Below are 25,359 nucleotides of genomic sequence, written 5' to 3'. Positions count from 1 at the left end.
TGCTCTTGTACCTCAACTATTTAATAATACAGAATTTCCTTTATTAATATTTCACAGAACATCACAAGTAACAATACTACTGCAATTTTTTATATACAATAACAGGAAAAGATACTGGATAATAGTCTATTTTTATTTACAAATTTAGCAATGCGGTAATGATTTTGTCATCTTGTACAAGCATTAACACTGGGTAAAATGGTGAACGGTGATTATTAAGTCTGCTTGCAGTGTAGTGACGCAAAGTCAATTTTGTGTTCTCGGCATTTAATTGATTACATGGGTTTACAATTAATTGAAAAGTTCCAAAACAGCAGAGCAATGTAAAGAGAGATTGGGAAATCGAAAAATAATTTAAAACGGAAACTAATTAGGCCTTCCCGAATTGATGCTTTTGAAAAAGAGGGGAAACCCTCGATTTAGGGTGACCACTTCTTACACTCACAAAACAGAACGAAACGAAATAAGAGATGAATGGCTTCTCTTTCAGTGGCAATAGCAAACTTTTACTAATTGATCCAAGTTCGGTTTGTTTTAATTTGAGAGTGAAAGTGTCTAACCAACTTTAAATTCAAAACGTTTGAGTATCCCTTAAGTAACAAATACGGATATGTCACTCACAGATATGAGATGGCTATACCATAAGGAAATTTAAATGTTTCACGACTAAGGCGTAATTCAGTAAAGTCAAGTCCTGCTTGTTAGCAAGAGACTAGAGTCTAATTAAAACGCGGACTTTTTGTCGTGTGTAATACTATTCAATTGAGTTACAGATAAGAATCGAACCCGCACTCCGTCCAACTTTTGCGGTATTTATCTGTCAAAGTTTACTGTTTCTGTGATTACATGTGTTTCTTGGCATTTTTGCTGTAATTTTTTGCCAGTTTGTCTGGACTTGTATCACATTCAGTACGTTCGAACAATCTCTATTTACAGCATTAAAGGATTCACATTTATCAATATCTTAATATGATTTACACGTCGAAAAATTAATTATAGCGGTGTGCGTAACCGAGCGTTTAAGTATGTAACAACGTCTTGATATCTTGATCAAATCTCACCACACCCTACAGCGCTTCTGGGGATTCAACTTACTGTCTTTTGGACAATTATAGGCCTTTGCAAATTCTTCCATATTAGACAAGACGCCGTTAACTCTAAAGAAATAAAATACAATATGAAATGAATTAGTAAATAACCAAACGAACGAATTGAACGATATACCGGCTCACTTGAGAACACTCGCGTCTTATCTGATTAAGTTAAACCTTTTTGTCAAGTTGGATGCACTGTTTTCACTGTTTGGATGTTTTCGTTAAACTCAAAGACTGCCTTGAATTTGTTTAATCTTCTCCTTAAATTTCGAGGCGGAATTCAGATAGTAAAGGGCATACGACAAGCGCTCTATCGCTAGATATTTCCAACAGTCTCAGAAATGGCTGATGGTTAAAGTAGACCAACATGTTAAAGTATGCAAACCTGTAAATAGGTAGCGCATGAGTGTCAACTTTAGCTCGTCTGAAGGTCTGTGAAGGACTAAACTTACTGCACCACATCTAAAAATGAACATTAAACGTAATAATTTAAAAAGGTATTATAAGTTGTTCCATATGTAACATATCAAACACAAGAAGGTGTGTTTCATCAGATATCCAAACACTGAGAAGTAGGTCGAAAAACGAGGCGCGGCCGAAATTTTTTTTAAGGACTTCGAGGTGTTTGGATATCTGATGAAACACACTTTCGAGTGTTTGATAAAGCTTCTCAAAATGATCAACAATTCTTGGAGAAATTCAAGGCTAAAGTTGGCAAAATTTTATGGTAGTTAAGAACACATATCCAAACCACGGTTACAGTAGTGATTTTCTTTGTTTTCTCTATATGTATTAATTATTAATGACTTGGAGAAAGATAGTTTTTATAAGGCTGACATGGACCCGCAACTTTGGAAAAGCCTTAACAAAAATGGCGGTAAAATAAGTTTGCACGCAACTTGGCTTCTAAATCAATGTTTTCAAACTGTGATGTTTACCTGTGCATAACTTAGGAAGAAAATCTGCTCGCTGGATCTTTTCAATCCGGGGACCATTGCCTCGACTCCGTGTTCACTCACCCAGTTTTCATAAGCCTGTGACAGGACAATAAGAAACAAAATAAAATCTGAAAACAGTCTGTCAACAGCAACGCTGGCATGTAGTGTTATGTATATGGGCAGTTGACCCATATATGGCAATTACGTGTGTAATGTAGGTTACATGAATTAGAGATTAAGGAGAATTGAGTTGCACCGCAGCCGTGTCATGATGTGCCATCTGAAATAAGTACTACCTCCCCCCCCCCCCACTACTGTATGTAAGATTTCCAACTGACCCAAAAGTAAGAACCACCTCGTACAATGGAAGCTATCAAACTGTTATGTAGGTTTTTACTTGAATAGTTACTTTTAAAATTTTCGTCAACAGATTTTAATTTGACTAGCACAAATAAACAAATCAATGCAAGAGAACTGTTTCTGGACTCACCCTATAAGCAATTTTGAGAGCTCCGTTGTCAGCGATGTTTTCGGTTAACGTCAGTCTACCGTTAACCTGTTGAATGAAAATATTAATCACTTTGGTCAACTTGCGAAGTTGTTACACGCAAGCAAGATCTTTGGTCTGCTTTGCTCGAAAAAGTTGTGACAACATTCTCGACGAACTACGCACATTCCTCAGCAGGAGCCAAACTGACTAATATTGGCAAATATTGGTCACTATGGACCAATACTGGGCAATATTGGTGGCCTTGTACCAATGTTAGCCAATATTGGTGACCATGGACCAATGTTGGTCAATATGGGTGACCATGGACAAATAAAACAGACGCGGATTACAGAATCGAAAATTGTTCTATGTAAGAAGTTCGAACAATCGGGCTGGACTGACGGGCAAGGGCCACGATAAACTCAGCGAAAGACTGAAAGAGAACCCGGGAATAAGGTTTTGGGGAGTTTGGGCAAAAAAATCCTGAAATTATTTGACTGGTCATGAAAAACGCTGTGATGTAGTCTGGGTCGTCGCGTTTGTGTTATTAGAGACCTTCAGATCAGAGCACGAGTACCACTTTCAAGTCAGTCACATCCCCAGAACTCTCGCTCTTTCCCGTTGTTTACCAGCAGATAAGGAGACCCAGGAAACAAGATTGGTGCGACAAGCGGTTATCTGAACCACGCAAACTACAATCCTGGCCAATTGGTTTCGGGACATTTGACATTTTTGTCAAAGTTTTTTTTGGTGAAATTATAAATTTGCCGACAGTTGAAGGTCTCAAAAAGAATGTCAGAAACTTATTTCCCCCACCCCCCACCTAAACAATATTGAGAGTTAGGAGTCCAACAAGTCTCGAAAATCTTGTTGAGTTTATCGCCTTCAACATTGTTTAGGGGTGGAGGTTGAAAAATAATTGTCTTGTTTTGATGTAAAAGCAGTCCAAGTGCATGTCCCGAACGTTTTGACCAGGATTAATCTCGTACTCGAAGCCAAATCCGAAGGTCCGTAATAGTTATGTCATACGTACAAATATTTCCGTGCCGTCAATATCCAGTGGGTATTTGTTATACTGTTCGACGAGACACTGAGATCTGTTTCTGAATCCGTTCAGAGTAAAATTGCTCCACCATGGCTTACTAATCTCCCCGTACTTGTTGAATCGGCGACCTATAGTGAAATAATAACAACATTGCCACATTTTAATAAGGAGGGCGAGGAGGAGCTGAGCATTTTTTTGTCGAGGCTAAAACTTTTGCAAGAATTTTTGCTTTGTTACGCTGTGGACGAATATTTTTTCCGGGGTAAAGACTTTTGTGGAATGTTTTTTTGGTATCTACCCAACCCCTTCCCCCTCAAAAATAAAATGATCCCTCCCAACATGAAGTAGCCTCTCTTGGTTCGTCACGCAATCTTTCCTCCCCAAAAGAAAGATTGCGCGACGAGTTGAAACATCGTCTGTGACGGAGGCTAAACAAGAAGTTCTACTGAAGAGCTTTACTTTCAAGGTCTCATTTGAGCATTACACCCACGGAGTCAAAAGTCATATGACAGGAATCGATGTTGCCCTAGTGAAAGGGACATCTAATAGACTAACATGTTGAAAAAAAAATGTCATCAACGGCAACAACCTTATTACTTTGTTATACTCCTTACCTACGCTGTCGAAGCCGTGAGTCAGCTCATGAGCTAGAACAATTCCAATTCCACCGAAGTTAACGACTCTGTGGATATATGTGCAAAAAGTATGTTAGCATCACAGATATTAAATGTAAATTTATCTATATTTGGGGCATCACCCTGTTACAGTGACGAAGCACGATTTAAATCGGTCGGAAGGTCATGAGAAATTAAGTTTTAAATCTGACTGACCATGTAATTCGTTGTTTCATACACTAGATGCAGGATTGCTTTTAAAGGTATCAATCAACCAATCAATCAATCTATCAATCAATCAATCAATCAATCAATCAATCAATCAATCAATCAATCAATCAAGCAATCCATCCATCCATCCATCCATCCATAGTCCGTCCGTCCGTCCATCAATCAATCACTCAATCAATCAATCAATCAATCAATCAATCAATCAATCAATCAATCAATCAATCAATCAATCAATCAATCAAGCAATCCATCCATCCATCCATCCATAGTCCGTCCGCCCGTCCGTCCGTCCGTAAATCAATCAATCAATCAATCAATCAATCGATCGATCGATTAGTCTCTTAATCCATCCATGCATCCCTCCATCCGTCCGTCCGTCGGTCAGTCATTTGAAGCATTAAAAATTTACGTTTGGCCCCCTTACCGTGGTGCTAAGCGGCCGTGGTAAAATGGCGGCTGAAGAATACCTGCAAGGACATCTGAAACAAAACGAGCCGATCAGCAAACAATAAAACGTGTTCCGCCAGGGTTAAGTACTTACGAATGTCCAAATTAGAGAAGAAACAGCCGTTTCTACGTATTTATCTGAACCATTGATTTCAAAGATATGTAGTTTTAACTTCGCGAGGTATCTTAAGTAGAGAAAGAGAAGAACCATGCCTTAACATGCTTGAGAGGCTCATCCAATTGCATGCGGTCATAACAAAGAAACTACCTGATTTTAATACCTCCCTCACTTTTGTTACGCCTGGAATCAATCTTTTCAATTTTCTGGTCGATAGATTAGAGCCATAACAACTGAGCTAAACAAGCGAGCCCTAATTACGACAAAAACATCTTCTAATATTTGAAACCTTATCACTTTAGTTACTTATTTCGTTTTTCTCCCACTGGTAATACGCATTCACAGACTGGGGACCATTAAACCACCTGTAATAAAAGGAACAGAAAAATAGTTAAATATACAGTTAAATGCACGAGCTTGTTTGTAAAAAACGTGAACGATAGTTTCCAAAGCAGCACAGAAAAAGGAATTTAGAGTTTTGAGAGCTAAAACTTGTAACAGAATGATAAAAGGAAATTCCATTTGATCACAGCTAGGATTCGTGCTGTCATTGCTTGTAGACACGTGAACTGATTCATGTCTAAATAAATGTAAATATATGAAACATATATTTGAACTGCGGATGAAAGACCGAATAGAAGAAAGATCCTCGCAGTTACTACGCAACTAAAGCAGTTGCGAAAAGCAAGCCTGAATCATGTCTTTTACGATACACATAACCATTGGCCGATCCAGACCTTAAGGTAACTAGGGGGGGGGGGGGGGGTGAACTGCTCTCAAACCGAATAGACAAGCTTCTCTTCGTTTCTCTTCTGGCTTTGGTTTGGGTGTTAATTAGAGGGAGGAGGGTCGAACCCTCCCCTAGATGTGTCACTGCTAACTGAGAAAAAGAAATTGTATTTTTCGCGTATCTTGCTCATTCACCGTATTGTACTTACTGTCCTCTTGTTGAGGGCTTCCTGAGTTTGGCGAGAGAATGGGACGAGAACCACCTGCTCACGTTTACTTCGTTTAGAAGGAATCTTTTTTCATCCACTTCAAGCTGAAATAAAATATAACATACGCCAGCGAGGTTATATAAATACAAATCAATACAGTAACGATGTTGGTGCAGTATTGGAACAATGGCAACAACGTTACAGCCTTTGTAGCCCTGCAATCTATAGCCTTGTTGCTGACTAGCAGTGAACTCTTCTAAAAAAATGGTTTTATTCTTTGTCTCCTTGGCAAAGAAATCAAAGATTCGTCCTGTCAAACGCAACAAAAAAGCGCTATTCTGGAAATGTTCAAGTTTCAAGGATTAAATGTCAAATGTTGCATCAAATGTAAGATTATTTTTAATCTTTTCGTGATGGAAAGTACTTCTGCCTCTCAAATCGTTCTTGAGGACAAAAATAAATCACTGTTTGTTCTGATATAATGATGATTTGCTTCAATTTAGTTTTGCTGGCAACGGCTCCGTGTTGCTCGTCATGATTGTTCGACCTGAAAGCGCTGTTTCAAAGAGAACAGATTCAGCTAAGCTAGCAAACATAAAGAAAGAGACATTTTTATACATACCCCTTGATAATACTCTTCTAATAGTGTTTTGTTCACGCACATTTCAGGGTAGCCGATCTTCTCTACTATTGCGTCCTCCTTCATGGAAAATACACATTTTTTCAAAAATTTGCACAAATAATCAATTTTAGTCATTTTATCTCTTACATTCAACCTTATATAGGGGAAAAGAAAAATGGAAAATGGAATAAGACAGTTAAAATTAACAGAGAAGGAAAACCGTCAATCGGGTTTTTGTACAGGAATACTGATGCCATGAACTGAACAGTGAAGCGAGCCAAAGGGACATTCAAAAATACATTAATAATTCATAAGCCCATTGACCTATCAAGTGGTCGATAAAACATCACGTGCAGTGGTTTGAAGAACCCGATAAAACCTCCTCCTTACTAGTATGCGGTGTCTAATGTTTTTCTCATATGCTAATTTCCAACGTTCACAAAAGCATCATTGTTATGAACTCTATTGACACACGCTTTCCCAGGAATATTTTTGAAACTGTTCAAAAAACTCGCAGCACGTCAGTGTTTTAAACAATACATAAACACCGTCGATATTGAAAGTCATTTTCAAGGCCAAGGAGTGAACTGCAATGGGATCCACTTTGAGCTTCTTGACTACGGGTCTTTTTAATGCCTTTTCCTCGATTCGTACCCCTCGTTGTGAATATTTATGTTTTTCAAGGAAACGCGTCATTGATCCAGAAGAATAAACGGAAATAAGTTTACCTTTTCGTATACTTTAGGTCTTGTCTTCTTATCTATCCACGTCAAAGTAGCCACTTCTTCTCGGAATGCTTTTCTGATCTTGTCCATCATTTCCTTCACCTGTGAGAGAACAGAGGAATATATCACGGCAACTGAAGAAAAGTATTGAAGATCGTCGCAGAAAAGGAAACGTTTATCTTGGAAACAAAATTGTTTCGGAATTTTATAGAAAAATTTTGGGAAGGCATGGATAAATTAATGGTGGAAGAATAGCTAAGAGAATCGACGGGTCAACAAGAAATTAGTTCACGAGTGGATTGTAGGGTGGAAGGTGAAAGAGGACTAATATCTTGGTGCTAGCTGCCACGGTTACTTTGTCAACGTGAAATATTTTGCTTTGAAAACAGAAACGTAACCAAAAAACAAGCCGCACCAAACGAGGCACTACAAAACAGCATCGCTTAGTCAGTTTTCATATGAATAGTCACACTGGTGTGTCATCCACAGACTCAAAAGACCCATCGTATGGAGTATAATATACATTATAACATAGTGCGCGTGCTTCCCTATCTAATTCCTATTGGCGTCATCATGGTACATTTCTCAACATACGCACGGCCGTGCGTTCATAAAATGACGTGTGCAACTTGCAGACAAACTTGGGTTTCCGTCGCTTAGTTTTAGTTTGTACAAACTAATTCAAAGAAGCAAATTTTCGTTGACAATTTCAGATGAAACGTTCTCGTTCAGACCATACCATTGTGGCGTGTTTGTAAACAGCTGATAAGAACCTTGGTTTTTCGGAACAGCGCGTGGAGACAATTTTGTAATCAATCACAAATAGAACTTGTTTTCCGCGTACTACTTTTCGGTACTTTGCTGTCACTATGTTATAAAAGAATTGGTTCATGCTTTGACCTGTGCTTATATCGAGTTATGGATGCACTTGGGAAGTTTGGAGAGCACTCAAGAAGCTAGAGTTGCTCTCGGCGTATCCACAACTCGATATACGCACGCCAAGCATGAATCAATTCTTAAGTACCAGTAGCTATCATTTGAATGGTCACACTTTAGGATTTTCATCCACAGGCTCAAAAGTAGGACCAACTTGTAGCGCACAATAAACAGCACCACAGGAAAGCACTTCTCACTAGCTTTCGTTCGAATGGTCACACTTTAGGATTTTCGTCCACAAACTAAAAGTTAGAACCACCTTAACTTGTGCCGCATAATAAACAGCACCACAGGAAAGCACTTCTTAGTAGCTTTCATTTGAATGGTCACACTTTCGGATTCATCTGAACACTCAAAAGAGAATTTGTGATTAGCCTGAGTAAACAAGTCTAAACAGACGTCGTTTAGTGGAAGCATCTGCGTAGTCAGGCTTATTTATGTTTTGAGTGTAGGGAGAGAAAAGTTAAAACGACTGAAGCATACCAGTGGAATCATCTTCTTGTCAAATGCCTTCTCGATGTACAAGCTTCCGGTTGCAAATGTCAGCCCACGATGGTAGTTAGTGGTTTTGATGCACGTCAGCCATCTTGCCGGCTCCGCCTTGATGTGAGAAGCCACCCTTTTATATTTGGCCTCCGCCTCTCGGAAGGGCCTGGACAAGACGGGTACCAGTCTCCTTAGCACCGTCCAGATGAAGTAATCTGATAGGGTGCTGTAACAGCCAATCAAATTCAAGGTCAAGATTTGAGGTAAAAATGAAAAGCTTGCCCGCAAAATAACAATGTTGAACCGAAGTAAACTCGTTGCTAGGTATTCAGTTAATTTGACATTGATGTTCAATAGATCTTTGAGCTCGTTTCACACAGTTATTTTAGAAATTACTCTGCACTTATCGTAAACCTTAATAATACCAAGTCCCAAAAATCTCTCATGATAGTCACATGTCCAGAAATGCACGCTTATGAGATGCATGAACTGTACACAAAGTGTCTCCTACCCTAAATTCTTACTAAAACACAAATAATTCTGTCAAACACGAAGTCATATGAAAACAACAAAAGGTCTGTCTTACATATAGTACCCAAAATCAGGGGAAGTTACATTTCTGGATGATAGTGAGCGACAACGGCCAAGGATTTTGACTCAATGTTGTCCCTTTTTTTCTGAATAAACTCTACGTCCCTATAATTTGTGCCCGCGCAAATCTGGGAATACTTACGTGTTATCAGCGGCAAGGACAATTTCGGACATGTTTCGGAGATACTCGGAGGATGGCACGATAATGGTTTCGGACGCGTTCAGGGTAATGTTATACTCTGCGAACAGACTGTTCAAATGACTCAACCACGGAAACTACGAGGGAAGGAAAATGAAAGAAAGAATTAGGGGTCAGTTATGTATGTATCAGTCAGTGGGAACTTGAAAATCACACAAGAACGAGTGCATGAAAGTCGATGAGCAAGAAGCAAGAACTAGGCTAGAGTTCTAACTCTTATCCCGATGGTGAGATGAAAGGTAGTCTCTTAAAAATAAGCTCTATATAAAAGCTATGTGCAGCTCAAATTGCAGAGAGACCTAAAGCACGTATAATTTTTACAGTAACTACTAAAAGTATGATTCAGTCAACGTGATTCGCTTTCTTGCTATGGTATTTTTGGTCTTATTTGTACAACGTTTGTAACATGAATCCCTTACACGGGAAAATGGGCGACCCGCCCCATTACGCTATCGACGCGCGATGAATGTCCATTCATCAGTAATGATGTTTTGCTTTCTACTTCTGCGCCTGATGACTTGTTTTAACCCTGTTTTGTAGCATGCGGCCGCTTAGAGTATTACAGTAACTACTCTCCTTGACCAGGATGGTAATCAGATGCAGCCCTTTCCCACAGCATCTAGTTAGGTTTTGATAAGCCTGCATGGAGCGAGAGGTAATGAAGAGTACAGTTTCTTCAAGACAACGCACAGACAGCGAATATTCCAATTTTTAAGCTAAAGGTTATGATTAAGGCATTTTACTGATATCCAGAAATGCTGTCGACAAACATCGATTTAATAAGAGTGCTGTTTATCTAACGAATGCCAAAGGAATTTAGGGTATTGCCAGTTAAAGGTTAGCTTGTAAACAGCTAGAAATATTTCTCTTACGTAAGGAGCGCGTTTCTGGAGTTCTTCTATCGTTATGGTATTGTGCAAGTTCTCGTAAATATAGGCTTGAGAAGGCATATTCTGCAAAAGATTGAATATAGATACGACGTTAGAAAGGGTAGCGTTGTTGTTGTTTTATGTTATGGAAGTCTGACCTTTCGCAAGAAATAAACCTGTAGTTATATGAACAAAGTGGTGTAGCCTGCGAGAGCTGGCGTTTTGTTTCACCAGTTCGCAGTGGATGAAACAAAATCCGGACACACGGAAGTTTTCAATGGGTGAAGTCAACCTTGATATAGTTTTTTAAAGATGATCACTGTATTTGAACCCATAAAAGAGGTTTTTACCGTTATCAGAAAATGAATCGTAAAGCGTACTTTTCAACAGAGACATAACAGTACTAATGTATCTGGTAGATAGATAGATAGTTTATCTAAACATCAATGTAAAATAAAACATTGCTAAACAGCGATGTGAAATAAAAAAAAACTTAGGCAATATAGAGAGGCACGATTTACGACTCACTGTAATTTTTTCACGCTGATATTTAAACCTGCAAACTGTGTAGATGTTTTATTAAATCGAACTGATTATTCTAGATTAGAGTAAGATGGCCGGGGTCTCATTTGAGAAAAATGTAAGTGACGCCGGTCATCGGTGTCTTCCTCGCTAACTCCGTAACACTTTTAAGCTTTTAGATTGCTTGATTTAAATAAGGTCACGTTACCCGAGCAAGCTTCTCTTCAAACTTGAGAATTCCGCGCATGTGTGTTTGGGTGGTAGCGTTCCGCCCGCCAAGAAGCATTCCAACAGTAGTCATGTATTCCAGGTACGCTTTTTTCTTCTAAAAAATTAACAATACCTTTATTTATTACCTTTGGCGATAAGAATTACGGTAATATTACAGTAAAAAAGAAATTCAAAACACGACAAGTATATATACAGTCAAAATTTGTCAAGTTAATTAAGTTAAGTTAAGTTAAGTTAAGTTAAGTTAAGTTTAGCAACTCTAGGAATAAACGATTGTTTGTGCCTGGTGGTGCATGATACAGGTATTCTAAGGTGCGCTGGGTTCGTCTTACAAGATCTTAAGTTTTGGCCATAATCCATAGCCTTGTCTAAAAAAACGTTTGCAAGGATGCTCTTCAGATTCTAGAATACGTTTAAATTCTTTCCTCGTCAATTTCTGACGCCTAGTTACAATTGACTCAACAGTATCCCTAGGGAGTCCTATGACATTTAGACATATATTCTGCACTCTCTGTAGATCTTCTTCGAGGTAAATGGGCAGTCCTCCCCAGACAGGCGAGGCATATTCTAACACAGGTCTAATCTTAGTGATGTACGTTGTTAGACCTAGACGAAGAAAAGATTTTCAAAATATTTAATTAAAAATTAACTGACTAAGCTGCAAAATTGTTCCGTCGTTTAAACGTGTGCGGTCCCCGAACAAAAAGTCAATTTCTGTGTGGGTCGAGCCGAGGAAGTTCTTTGCGTCATAGCGAGTTCGCGTTTCCGGCAATTTACCTCCCCCCAAGGAAGTTTTACTGAACTGCGGAAGCAAACGACTGCTCTGAGACCAAAGTTACAAAAGAAACAGCAAATGTTAAGTTCGGGTATGCAAAGCTTTATTATTCAACACTTTGTAACACTGCCAAATATGGTCATGGTGCAGTCAACAGATTCCCTGCGATATACGTTATTTCGTGTGTCGGGGAGAGAAATGACAAAATAAAGATCGTCTCCAGCTTTTCTCCAATGAAACCGTGCTTTGTTATCAATGTGCCGAGTAATAAAACAATTATCCTACTCAATCTTGAGAAATATCCCCTGATTTTAGCTAACTCGGCCTACGGCCTCGTCGGCTAAGTATCAGGCGATACTCCGCACGATTTCACAAGATAATTGTTAAAATGTATGTAACCTGTTAATTAGGATCCTTTGTTTCGCTTGAGAAAACATTACAGGGGGAAAGCAAGCGACCCACTTAAGAGTAAATCAATAAATAAGAGAAAGACTAGAAATAGGCTTGATCACAGCTTACTTTCCACTGACAAGCGCTGTTAATATATACACTATTATAAAATAACCCTTAGTAAGCGCGCTCTGATTGGTTGATAGCCGTGCAGTTGCCATTAATCTTTAATTGAAAACTCGGTAAATCTTTCATGGGCTCTTTTATACTTAAGGGAAGAAGAAAACGTCTTGTCTGCACTTGTTACACGTTTGGGAGGACATGGAACTAACAATTTTCATGAGTTGGAGAAAATTAGCTTATTAAATTTATTAACCAAGAGTAATGTCTCCGTTGGAAAAAATCCATTTTCGCGGGCGACTTCGCTACAAGTAAGAGGGGAACGACCAAGAAGCGCGCGCGATTGTTCAAAATCTAGGAGCTGTTTAACAAGACCATGCAACAAGTTGTCACAAAAAACTCGCCCCTCAAGTGTTGTTTGACAAACACTCAACCTCGCGTCTTTTTTCTGCTCTCATGTACAACTGCACTTCGCGTTGTTTTTAAGATAATTTCTTTAACAAAACATTCTTCGTGACTCTCATGAACCACTTGATTTTAAGACCCATTTATTCTTCACAGTTTAACTGTTCAGTTTTCAGTGGACACAACTAGTTTCGTTTAAAAAAGTGAAACAATTTTTTGTGCTTTGTGTTATAATGACTGCTCCCCGATTCGTCTGACCCCGGCAATTTGCTCCCCGATTCATCTGACCCAATTTACGTAAATGGAAAAAAAAATTGACGCAAATGACGCTTGACGGACATGTATGACAATATGATAATAAGATGGACATTTGAGAGCTAAATGTGTTGCCCTAGTCTGTTTAGATGCATGTTATTTTGTAGAATGTGACAATGGAGTTTTTCCGACGTCATCGTAAGAAAATGTAGCTTTTAGACGCGCTGACATGTTTCCAGATAATAGAAACAAGTTAAACTGTACAAAAGTAGGGGAGACAATGGAATTTATTGCGCTATGCAACTTTGGTATGCTGCAAAAACATGGCTATGTACTTTGTAAGATTCGCCGAAACATTTTTGTTCCTAAATGCGGATCTTTTGGTTTGTAAGGTTTTTTGTTTTTCAGTTTTGAATCTAAATGATTTCGGCCAAGTCTATAACAAAGTAAATATCTGTATATCTGTTGGAAAAAAGTGCTCGAGCTTATTTAATTATTTAGAGATGAAAACTTGAACAATTCCACCATAGTTTATTCGAATTACAAAAGATTGTAACAGGCGCAAACAAAAAATGAAATCACGTGGGTGTTTACCTTGTCAACTTTGCTGTTGTTCTGCGCCAAATACTCCTCCTGAATGAGGCTTAACTCAGGGAGATTAAGCTGAAAGAACGAAAAGCAAAAATATATAGTGCGCATACATGACTAGCTCCCAGTTGGCTTGATAGCTCAGTTGGCAGGGCACTGCAACAGTGTCGCAGCGGTCATGGGTTCAAATCCCGTTCAAGCGGCGGATTTTTTCAGGTTTTTGCCTAGATAACTGCGAGAATCTTTTCTTCTAGAGACCGTATAGAGATTTAGCATAACTCATAGAACGATCAGTTGTTTGTAGACAAGGGCACTAGTCTTGTGCTTTGGGGCTATCGCGGACAAATCTTGGGGCTTGGTTACAGTACCAAAAGCCGGTCTGGCGGAAGAGTTTGTATGGAACTTCTTTCATTGCATTAGCACATGCATAAAAATGTTTGTTCTTGGTTGACGTCCAATGTCAGTCTTTTGTCAACAAATAGTTTGTTTAGTTGCGGGCTTGGTCTACTGTTTGATAATCTGTGCGTAAAAGAAGAGTCAACAATGAGTATTTCATGGACGAATTTAATTGAAATTTTAGTGGTTTATTGTTTAAGTTTTGTTACGAAAGGATTAATAGAACCCTATAAGATGTAATCTCTGGGCTGTCCGGCCCGGCTTAAAAGGTTCATTTTTCTTCAAATCAACAAAATAAAACAGTTAACACTCATTCTAGTGAGCTTACCTTTACAATGTGTTTTTCAGAATTTCGTGGGTCAGAAGACACATCGACGGAAAACAGAGGAGAAGATTGCAAAAATGTCTTCTGAATTGTCACGAGGGCTTGCCTCCAGTTCCATGTCGACCCATTCCACGTTGCATTGTCTAGGGCCCATGAACCAAGACTCACAATGAGCTCCATCATCTGGTGCTGCGTCGTCTTCTCCACTTCATCCTCGTTCATGCACGAGCGATAGTACCTCTTGGCCTTCATAACGGGGTCGTCGTATTCTCCGGTGGCGTCCTCGAGCATGTTTCGGAGCTTCTCGTTGTTGGCCTGAATCTTCTTCATGAAGGTGATGTATTCGTTTTCCGATGGCGGGATTGGGTTGTCTCGTATCCAGCCGTCGCAAGCAAAGTGGAAGAAGTCCTCGCATGGATCCACAGACTCGTTCATATTCCTCGTGAATCGCGCTGCTATATCGAGACACTCTGCAGTGTTACACACTCTTGGCTCCGGCACTGGAGTGATAGGGCTTGGCGCTGAGGTTGGTTGGCCATTTGCAGTCCCTGATGGTTTTGCCTCATCTTCATTACGTTTTGAGAGCTCCATTGCAAACATAACAGCTAACACGATACAGATCAAGAGAAGTATTCCACACAGACTCAGAAGACAAATTTCCACTCGCTTCCTACCTTTGCGAAAGGTGATTTTTCCCTGAGTTGAGTGTACTCCAAGACTTTGTGTACTAGGCGCGGAGCACAGCTCTATGCCGCCAAAATTTCGGTTCTTGTGCGATCCCATCTGGCCGGGTTCTCGCGGTGAATTCTTCTGAGGACTGCTGTAATCAGCTAAACAAACAGTTTTCTTATTAGATTCCAGCTTGAATGACAAACAAACAAACGAACAACAAGATAAAATTATTTCACACAACGTGATAAATGCGATAAGAGCAGAAGTTATTAACGCTCCGGGTAAAGTGTGCGTCTTAATGCAAAGTTTTAAAAGTAGTCTGCTTTGCTAATATTGATTCAGTAATGACATTACCTTTGAAAACAGCAACGCTGCACAATATATAGCTTGAGATAAAATAATTATTGAGGTTAAGCTGATTAAATTAGACAAGGATCGCAGCTTAGCATACTGACATTGTTGAAAACTGATTTCAAAATTAAGGACTTGATGATAAACAAGCAGCAAAATGAACTCGATTTTGCAGTTCTGCAATATTTTTTCGTGACTTAATGTCCAGTAGGTGTAACTATATATACATATAAAGATATATTGTAACAATTCCGGGACGTCATATATCCGCACATCTGCCAACTAACTCCTTAAAAGCTCTAAGATAAGGTCGCCCCAGAACACAAGATACGCCTACAAAAGGTCAACATATTGCCTGAGAAACAAGTTATTAAAAACGATCATGCAAGACGAGAGAGGAAGTCATTTACCACACATACCATTAGAATATTTAAGGGCGGAGGAGGGGAAGAGGAGCTCTTCCTATAATAAACTATACGGGCAGGCTCAGCTGAAAAGGGGTACCTTTATATAAAATGGTTGGGAAAACTACCGGGGCTATAATTAAGGTATTTAGAAGGATCTATCAAAAATCGGTCGCGAACAAACCTACCGAAAAGAAGTGACGTATTTCTACTGTAAGTATGTGAAAGAGGGGCCATTTTCTATGGAAGGCACATGAAATGGTTACCTTTTCTGTCAAAAATGGTACATGAAAGGGCAAGGGTTTGGATCCCAGGGCGGAGCCTCTTGTATGAAACTTTCTTGAGCACCCTACCCCCTCCCCCATTATCTCTCCGGATTTGAGGTGAAACATTTCAAGACAAACAAACAACCAGCTAGTAAGGAAAATCGATCCACTGGAAACAATCATACACTGCAATCCCTTTACACAATGTACGCTATTTCAGTTCGACCAAGGGGTATTTCATGTACCTTTTCTTATTTCTTTTCTTAACTTAGAGGTACCGAGCCAGGTATTTAAGGACGGTGCCTACTTTTACTACTGCACATACGTTCTGCGTATCTGGATTTCCTATGGGTGGTGCCTACTAATACAGGGATATTTTGCGCGGTTTAAAACTATGCAGAGAACGTAGAACTCAGCAAGTGCTCTTGGTATCCAAAATGAAAACTGGGGGGTAACCATGCATTTCTCAGAGATAATAAAGCTTCAATTTGGAAAAAAGAAACGGCATACATTGCTTTGTATTCTACGGCTTTTTAGAATAATTGTTGTTTAATTATCTCTAAAGGAAATGCGTAGTTACCTCAATTTTCTTTTTGGATTCCAGTAGACCTTGCTAAGATCTGTTTTTCCCGCATAGTCATAAATCGCGCAAAAATACTTCAGGCACCGTCCTTAAATCAGGGTCAACGCCCAACGGATCATTTAAGCTGAGCATCTGTTTGGAATTAAGGTCTTAACCACTGTTCGGATGTAATTTTTGAAAAAAAACTTTTCTCTGGCAAAATGTCCTTAAAATATCTTAAAATTGGTAAACTAATGAATCCTTTTGTTTTAGGAGAGGCAAATATGCCTTCCAAGGGCGAAAAAAGGCTAGCTAGCATTTTCGAAAAGCCAACAAGAGCTTGTAAATTCGAGGATTAAGATTCCACTCTCTGAAAAGGATAAACTTTCTGCAACTTAAATTTTCAGCTAAAGCATCGAAACAGATCAAACTGCATTAAATAGCTTATACAAATAAGTCTCTCAACAAAACAATCTGGAAACAAAAGACATTTTTTTAAAAGCAATTTGCTTAGGTGTTCTCGCTGGATGCTGTGTTAAAATAAACTTCGAAGACAAAAATTAACTAAAAAGGAACGAATAAATTACACGAATCAATATACAAATAAACAAATAAACTAACTAAATACACAGAATTACGGAGTTAAGGTGAAGTCCTTTACTTGTCAATTAGGACAATTAGGAAATCACAGAGGGAGAGATCTAGAGGTAATAATAGCTTTTATTTTAAAAGTCCCACTACATACAAGTTAGGACCACCTTGTCTGGCGTGATAAAAAGCGCCACAGGAGAGTTCTACAAGTGCCACTTACTAGCTTGATTTACCACAGAGTTTACAGAACCATAGGAAAGTTCATCCACAGCCTAAGAATAACAAAAAGCACTAAGCAAGGTTATGCTCAGTAACCGTCACTCGAATTAATAGCTGTTATTTTTTTTTAAATTGTCACTGAAAGTAAAAGATTTCATTGCTGGCGCAGACATTTATGAAGAACCTCCTATAGCATAATAAACAGCACCACACGAAGGAACTGGTAAATGGTTTTCAGTCGAAATAATATAGTTTGTTTTGAATTGTCACAGTTTGCGGTTTCATCCACGGACTCAGAAGTATATAAAGGACCTCACACAGCCTAACTAACAGCACCACAGGAAGTGAACTGATAAATGGCTTGTCATAGTTTGGGGTTTCATCCATACACTCAGAAGTTTACTGAATTAATAAAGCACCTCGGAACGTCAAGGAACTGGTAAATGGCTTTCAGTCGAATTAATAGCTTTTATTTTAAATTGTCACAGCATGCTATCCCAGAATAAGTTTCAACAGAATGCGTTCTGAATGGCTGAAAATGCATCTAAATACGCGTTGCATTATCTTACTTTTTATCAGGTTATTGAAACAAAATTGAACTACTAGAAAACGTCAAACACAATGAAAGTGGCAGCAATTTAACACGGATCCTCTCAGTAAATTTACCAAAGTTGCTCACACAGTTTTCGTTTAATTTCCTTGGGAAAACTTATTCGCCACATCGACAAGTCGAATTTTATCGGTTCTTTCCTCAGTTTTGGGTGTGCAATATTACCACATGATTAAAACTTTGTTGATTCACGTTTGCTCGCATACATGTTTTCACCCTTTCTTCCTTCGAGAATGACCTTTCTCCGAGCTGCGCTTGTAGAAGGGTTAATCTGCAGCAAGCTACAGACAATCATAATCAGGTGTCTCTCGTGAACATCTAGGTTCTTTACAGTTTTCAAAATATCAGAAAAGCAATAGTCCAGTTTCAAATTCGCCAAGACCGCTGGACAAAAGGACGAAAGACGCATTTATACAAGGTTAGCCTCAAACTGATGCAAAAATATTTAACAATTATTGGATGAGGTTGAGCAAAATATTGTGATTTGTCAGTGTCGAGCAGAGAATAATTGATCCGCGAGACACTGACAAATCACGATATTTTGCGACAGCCGAGCTCAATAATTGTTTTATCATTTGATCACCGAGTTTGTTTTTCGTAATTATTTTTGGGAAATCACTCTCTGACAGCTCAGGGAAGCGATCTGCCATTTTCCTGCAAGAGCGTGAATATTATTTGCAGCAAAACACCGTTGGACAGTATTGCGCATGAGCAGACCATTATTTGTAGGCAGTTATTTCCAGGTCACGTGATTTGCTCTCGGCCAATGAAAAGGAGGGAAAAATACATTGAATGATAATCACAAATGTTAGCAGGAAAGTGTTGAGTCCTAAAATAAAACAATACACAGAGTTGTGAAAAGTTCATCTTCTCACTGGTATTTGCGACTATTTTACTTCACATTGAGGCCAACCCTGTATAAATGCGTCTTTTGTCTTTTTATCCAGCGGTCTTGGTGAATTCGAATCTGGAAAGCGGCATGCTTCATCAAAACGTAAAAAATAAAAATTCGAGTTGCGAACAAAGATAACCAGTTTTTTTTAGAGCTGACGAAATCCTCAGGATTTGAGATTTGTGAGAATATTTCTTTGGAGTTCAGAAAGCCATCAAAATAGTCTCCATTTCGACATATGCATTAAAACTTGGTTGATCTTTGATGGGCATTCCGTACATCAGCAGCGACGCTTCAAAGTTATGTCCAAGGATATGGTTTGTGAGCCGTTTTCAGTGGTCTTAAGCAATACAGAGGTATTTTCGCACCGTTAATGACTGTGGGAAAGCAGAACCAATTTTACCAAGGTTTTTTTTTATATTGGAATCAAACCAGACGATTGGGGGTAATCACTCATTTTTCAGAGACAATTGAGCAACAGTAATTCTAAAAGGCTTTCAAATACAAAACCAACTATTGTTGGTATCTTGGAAAAGTTAGTTTGCGTTTTTCTAAAATTTCTTGATTCACTGATGATTCGGAATATCGCCCTCTACCCCCACCCCATCCCCCTGAAATTAAACAAGTCTCTTGGGAGTTCAACAGTACTTTACGGGAAATGCAATGCGGAACTTTATTCACTGGATATACGAAATAATCCTCTACAAGTCTTAAAAAAGATTAAAGAGCGTCGTTTTGCTTTTAAAAATCTCGATTACAGTATAGGCATACAGAAGAGTAATTTGTCTTTTTAAATCAAAGTACCGCACGAAAATCCGACTGACAAATATATTAAAACTGATGCAACCGGAGGCATTATACAAGGTATTAGCAATCGCGTACGTAGTTAAATACATTATTGATTCTTTTATTAGCCAATGCATAAAAACTGAGGAAATATTCTTCTACAAAAGACCAAAAGGGATCAAATAATCTGTGAAAAATTCAAATGTTGATGAAGCGATCTCGTTCATAGTGCGTGGCCGGGGAAGACAAACCAACTGCGGCACAACAGTGTTATCAAAATCTTATGTTACATGGTATTAGCCAGACCACCCGGATAATCCTACCTCTTTCTTCTCCTTCTTCACCTTAACTCTGGAGATTTACCGTCTTAAACCAGATAAATATCGAGCATCTGACAAAAGATACCCGCGTTTAGCTATCTGTTTAGCTCTTCGAAAGCTCCTGGTCTGCGTGAAGACTTACAGTTTATGAGAGGGAAAACTGTTTGTAGTGTTTTTTCGTCTCTCAACACCCAAGGGGGGAGTACAGTGAATTAACCACTCTTATTTATTTAATGCTAGGAAAGCAACGTCTGATTTTCGTCAATTGTCTGTCAACAGTCATACATATCTGCACCATTTATTTACATAATTACGAAAAACGGGCGTAAGTAATAAGTCCAATCAATTTATTCGAGAGGCTCAAAGTGTAAATTGTGACCCCGGGGGGGGGGGGGGGGGGGTACCCCAAAAAAAATTGGGTAAGGGTGTGTGGCCCGCTTCTCAAAACCCTTACCCTATTTATGACCAAAATCTGCGATTTTCCCCACCCTATTTATGACCTGAAGTAGCTTCTTCTAAAGAAAAATCGAACCCAGGACTAGAGTGCAAAAATCTATACCCTATTTATTACCAAAATGGCGGCAAAATGGCTAAAAGCGATTCCCTATTTATGACCAAAACAGCCGAAAAACCATACCCTTTGGCGCCGCACATGCCTATATAGCCCATATACGGGAGTACCCCCCCCCCCCCCCGGGATTGTGACCGGCATGTTGTAGGATGAATTTAAAAAGCTGAGATGCATAAAGCATGTTTCATTTACTTGACAGACGTAATTTTGTGAGAGAAAGTTTAATGGCCTTAGCTCCCACGAGTCTCCTGTAGCTCAATCGTAGAGCATCCGAACTAGTAATCGGAAGGTCTTAGGTTCGAGGTTCGACTCTTGATAGGAGCACTCGGATTTCTTTTTTCCGAGTATGCCTGCGTCACTTTCTAAAATAATCATCATTCTCATTCATTCACCAGGCTGGAAATATACCATCACATTTCTCTCACAGACGTAATTTTGTTTGATAAAGAGTGTTTCATCCAATTTCAGCTAATTTCCAACCAGCAAGAACTGGATTGTAAAAACTGACGACGCGCAGCCGAGCTTTTTTTTTTTATTTTTTAACCATCTTCGAGGTGTTTGGAAATCGGGTGAAACACCCTTTCAAGTGTTTGATATAGCTTCTCAAACCATTAAAAATTCTTGAAAAAATTCAAAGCAAAAGTTCACCAGATTTTATGATAATTGAGCTCATTTTTGCAAGCCTCCTTCACTTCTCCTTCTCTTCATTAATTGTTAATGAGTTTGAGAAGGTTGGATCATCGGCCCTGCGAGAGAAAATACCTTTTATCGGCTGTTGTTTCTCCCGCTCGGGAAGGACGTTGAACCTCGATGTCTACGAGAAGGAAAAATCAGGTGGGGGAACAATACCCGGGGAATAATTCAAACTTAGGACAGTAGACTAGAGGAGTACGTCTAGATGAAACTCAAAAAGTCTAGTCAAGAGTTCTTTTACGACTTTTAACTCTATTATGGCGAATCAGTAAGGAAGTGTAACCGAGTTTGACCGCTGGGGTCTAAGGAAGTGTTTTGCTCGATTTGTCCTTTCTTCCCCCTTGATGAGGTAAAAGAACACATCCCCCATCACGCAGGTCTCTTCCAAGGATAATTTTTTTCAATCTAATTTTAGCGCGTGGTCATACTGCGTGGCTTCTTTTAAGAAAAAACACCTGATTGGTCAGTTGTTATGACGTAATTGCATCCCAAGGTGGGTGTGTGTGTGTGAGGTTAGTGTTGCTGCAGGGATAGCCTGCTTTGATTACCAATCAGTACGTCTATTCCTTTAGTTTTGTCCCCGGGGGGGGGGGGTACTCCCCTATATAAGGTATATAGGTATGTGCCGCCCTAAAGGGTATGGTTTTTGAGCCGTTTTGGTCTGAAAACGGGTATAGATTTTGACAATTACGGTCTGAAATCGGGTCAGGTTTTTGGGGCCGGGAACATTTACGAAAGCTTACAAACATATTTTTCTTCTCAGTACGTAACTGGAACAACTAACTGATAGCGAGAAAAAGAAATCGATAAACTATGTCATTCCAGCTTACTTTTACTCCTTGCGTCAACTTCCGTTCGGCACTGATGCATAATTATCAGGTCTGAAAACGGGTATGAATTTTAGAGGTCAGGTCTGAAAACGGGTGTGGAAAATGGCATGTTTAGGTCTGAAATAGGGTCGGGATTTGAAGACCCGGGCGGCACACCCCCACCAAGATTTCCGAGGAGTACCCCCCCCCCCCTGGGGTTTTGTCGGAACGGATGCACGAATGCATGGTTACGTTTTCAATATCATTTTGAAGTGGTTTGCATGGAAGGAGGTTGCAGTCTCGGAATGCGTGAATGCATGGACGTATGGTTACATGGGAGCATACCGGGCTGCCTGAATGCGTGGCTGCATGATATGAGTGTATGCGTGGATACAAGGTCAGCCGTGTGACTCCGCATAACCATGCCTTGAATAAGAACCACTGGAGGAACGGTTGTTCGCGTGCGTGGCTTAGTAACATGAGTAATGTCTAAGCAACAACCGTGGACGATACATGCATGCAGCGATACTCGCATGCAGTAACATGCATGCATGTACATGGACGCTCGTATCAGAGCGGTTTTCAAATGAGATTCGAAAAACCAAAAACCAAATTACTCTGGCAAATCACAAAAAAATGTAAACAGTGCAATGGACCAATCAGAATGCGAAGCAAATACTTGTAACCAGCGTCAAGCGCGGGAAAATGCTTGCAGGCAAGTCACGATTGATTTTAATTCCGGCTACTTCTCATTGGTTGAGAAAGTGCCCAATCACAAAGCGTATTACAGCAAAGCCAAAGCAAACGCGGATCTCTTTTGACACTCACTTGAAAACCGCTGTGATAAGTTCCGCCTCGATTTAACGAATGCGATTTATAAAATGCAACGAGTGTTTCCATAAATGAACTTTCCATTCTTGAAAATAGACAATCATTTGAAGACATGGCCAGCCATTTGAAAAATAAACAACCGACTACTTCGATAAAAGAGAATATTACTAAAAGTCCGTAACAACATTATTTTTGTCATTAATTTCGGTATTACTAGCAACGTAACTAGAGCACAATAATTAATGCTAATTCTTGCAGTGTAATTGTTATGTCATGTACCCTCATAAATTAAACTTAACCGGATAAACTGAGCTTTAGCTAAAAGTAGTCACCTAACCATATCGGCTTATATTTGTATGATCTGTTATATTTGTGTTCCTGTGTAGAACTTTATTTATTTAGCTTGTGTTTCGTTTCTTCAATCGATGAGGCTGTGAGGCGAAACCATCAAACAATCCTGTGAATCAGATTGGCTCTAGGAAAATGGCCGGCTGTTGCGCATGTGCTTTCAAGAAACTTTTAACAGATTATGTTTTGCAACCAAACACGAGTTGTGTATTGACCGTGAACAAATGTATCTTTGATCATGAGTGTTTAAAACTTGGAATATTATTTTCTTTGCTTGGCTGATCTAAATTAGAAGTCCTTAATTGGTTAAAATAAAAATCCCAATGGGAAGGTAAAAAGAAAAAAAAAGGCTCATTTTCAAGAATAGTAATGGGTCCGTACTGGCTATGAATAAAATCACGAAGGTAGAAATAAGCAAAGGATGACAGTAAAAGTGATAATCGAAAAAAAGACTTTATATTTGATGATCCTTAAAAGCTTTATTTGACAATTTGATGGCTTTCTGCTGACATGAAAGCTTGTGTTGACAATTTTCTTTGCCTGCTTTTTCTCATTAGCATTTTCCCCGTTTCCGCTTAAAAATTTTCACACATTTCATGGTATTCAAACCTGATTTTAAATGGAAAAGAATATCGTGCGGCCTTCTAAGATATTTTAGATAAATTTCAAGTGCCATTAAAAGTTTTTTTGTTGAAGAGAATTCACGGATCATTCAACTAACAATTGCTGCACTCTTTAAAAGCATTAAAATAGTAAATCGAACATTTACTTAATTAAAATAATGCAAAATTGATGTAAAAATTTGAAAGAGACCCTCAAATACATTAACAAATATATTCGAACAAAAGTATAGTCCACTGCGAACATCTTCTTGAAGTTGCACGCAATTGTGAGCTACCCTCATTACGGAATTGATATTTTCGCGAAGCATGAGTATTGTAAAAAGGCGGAAAACAGGCTACTGAAAAGTTGTTTTGAATTTTTTCCAAGGCGCATTTAGAATTGTCCTTTGTAACCCGCGAAAGCGCAAAAAAGCATTTTTAAAAGGCATTTCCCTATAAGTTTCCTGGTCTAAAATTAAACCACAAGCACCAAATTTTACAGCAAATGAATCTGCATGCTGAAACAAATAATTCGTTCAATTAGATTGAAAGAAAGAATACGTCAATAAGCAAGAAGAAGGTAAATAAACCGAAAGCTAGCATGAAAATTAATCTTGCCTTGATACTTTTTTTTTTTTTCAAAATTTGGTGAGCGCACGACCATTTTCAAAAACATTCTTGGCCGAATAAAAAATTCACTTCATGTCGCATTAGCCTGTTGTATCACTTCTAAAAATATTTCACGCGCTGTGGTTTTAAAGGTTTCCTAACAACTAATCAAGGCCGCTAAAGGGATTTCATCAAAGCAAACACAGAAAGTAGGTAAAAATTGCCCCACGCATTTCATTTGCGCGAGGTAAACTCCAATTAGGGCCTTAAATAGTTCCCACGCAAATTCTTACCTGGTACGTTTTAATCTGCGCTGGAAATCTCCATTTCAGTTGTGCAGCCAACGCTTCCCAAGACCGCAATGATATAATTTGTGACAATTAAAAATGTGCTGGAAAAGGGAACTCAATTAAGATCATTAATAAACATTTTCGTGTGTGTTTGAATAAAAGATACACGAAGCCTGCGCAAGTAGGAAATTAACCATTTGTTTCCCTATTATTCGGTCAACATTGCAATGACAAAGACTGCCCAGTTTTTTGGTTGTATTGATGAAAACCGGAATTAAGGTCTGCCGGTTGGACACAAAAGTTGATTTCGAATGTATGAAGTGATGTGTTAAATTTGCCTTCCGCAAAAAATGATATACAAGCAACGATCTAATGGTCCATCTTGGCCGAATTCTGTGGAAGAAAACGCCAGCGGCAGAGTATCTATTGAAGAAATATCTCTAGTTTTAGCAAAAGCCAAAGAAATATTTGTTGGTAAATAAACCAAACAAAAAGACGAGTTTTACTGTTTTGCGCAGACGTGAAAGTCATGAAAACAAACAAAATATTCTAATTTTTACTACATGTTAAAATTTTTTTTTCA

General features: G+C 38.9%; 1 protein-coding gene across 2 annotated transcripts; it reads right to left on the bottom strand.

Moving 5' to 3' along the window:
* On the bottom strand, window positions 1–24,866 carry LOC146485811 (endothelin-converting enzyme homolog). 2 transcript variants are annotated; one of them, XM_085103178.1, is made up of 18 exons: window positions 24,780–24,866; window positions 14,354–15,180; window positions 13,636–13,704; window positions 11,074–11,190; window positions 10,347–10,427; window positions 9,418–9,551; window positions 8,682–8,910; window positions 7,266–7,364; window positions 6,538–6,615; window positions 5,916–6,019; window positions 5,284–5,342; window positions 4,837–4,891; window positions 4,182–4,249; window positions 3,556–3,695; window positions 2,523–2,588; window positions 2,033–2,128; window positions 1,480–1,556; window positions 1–1,157 (listed from the first exon to the last, which is right to left on the bottom strand). In XM_085103178.1, exons 2-18 carry the CDS (start codon window positions 15,131–15,133, stop codon window positions 1,058–1,060), a joined length of 2,352 nt encoding a protein of 783 aa, XP_084959304.1. In that variant the 5' UTR covers window positions 15,134–15,180; window positions 24,780–24,866; the 3' UTR covers window positions 1–1,057. The 2 variants fall into 2 exon arrangements, with proteins under 2 accessions (XP_084959304.1, XP_084959305.1); XM_085103179.1 differs by lacking the exon at window positions 24,780–24,866 and adding an exon at window positions 20,027–20,153.
* Between the last annotated feature and the right edge of the window lie 493 nt (window positions 24,867–25,359).

This window comes from Pavona decussata, unplaced genomic scaffold (genome assembly GCF_977016875.1).
Source record: "Pavona decussata unplaced genomic scaffold, jaPavDecu1.1 SCAFFOLD_25, whole genome shotgun sequence".
NCBI classification, from domain to species: domain Eukaryota; kingdom Metazoa; phylum Cnidaria; class Anthozoa; order Scleractinia; family Agariciidae; genus Pavona; species Pavona decussata.
Note: the sequence above shows the minus strand (reverse complement) of the source record. Positions and strands in the feature narration are given on the sequence as shown.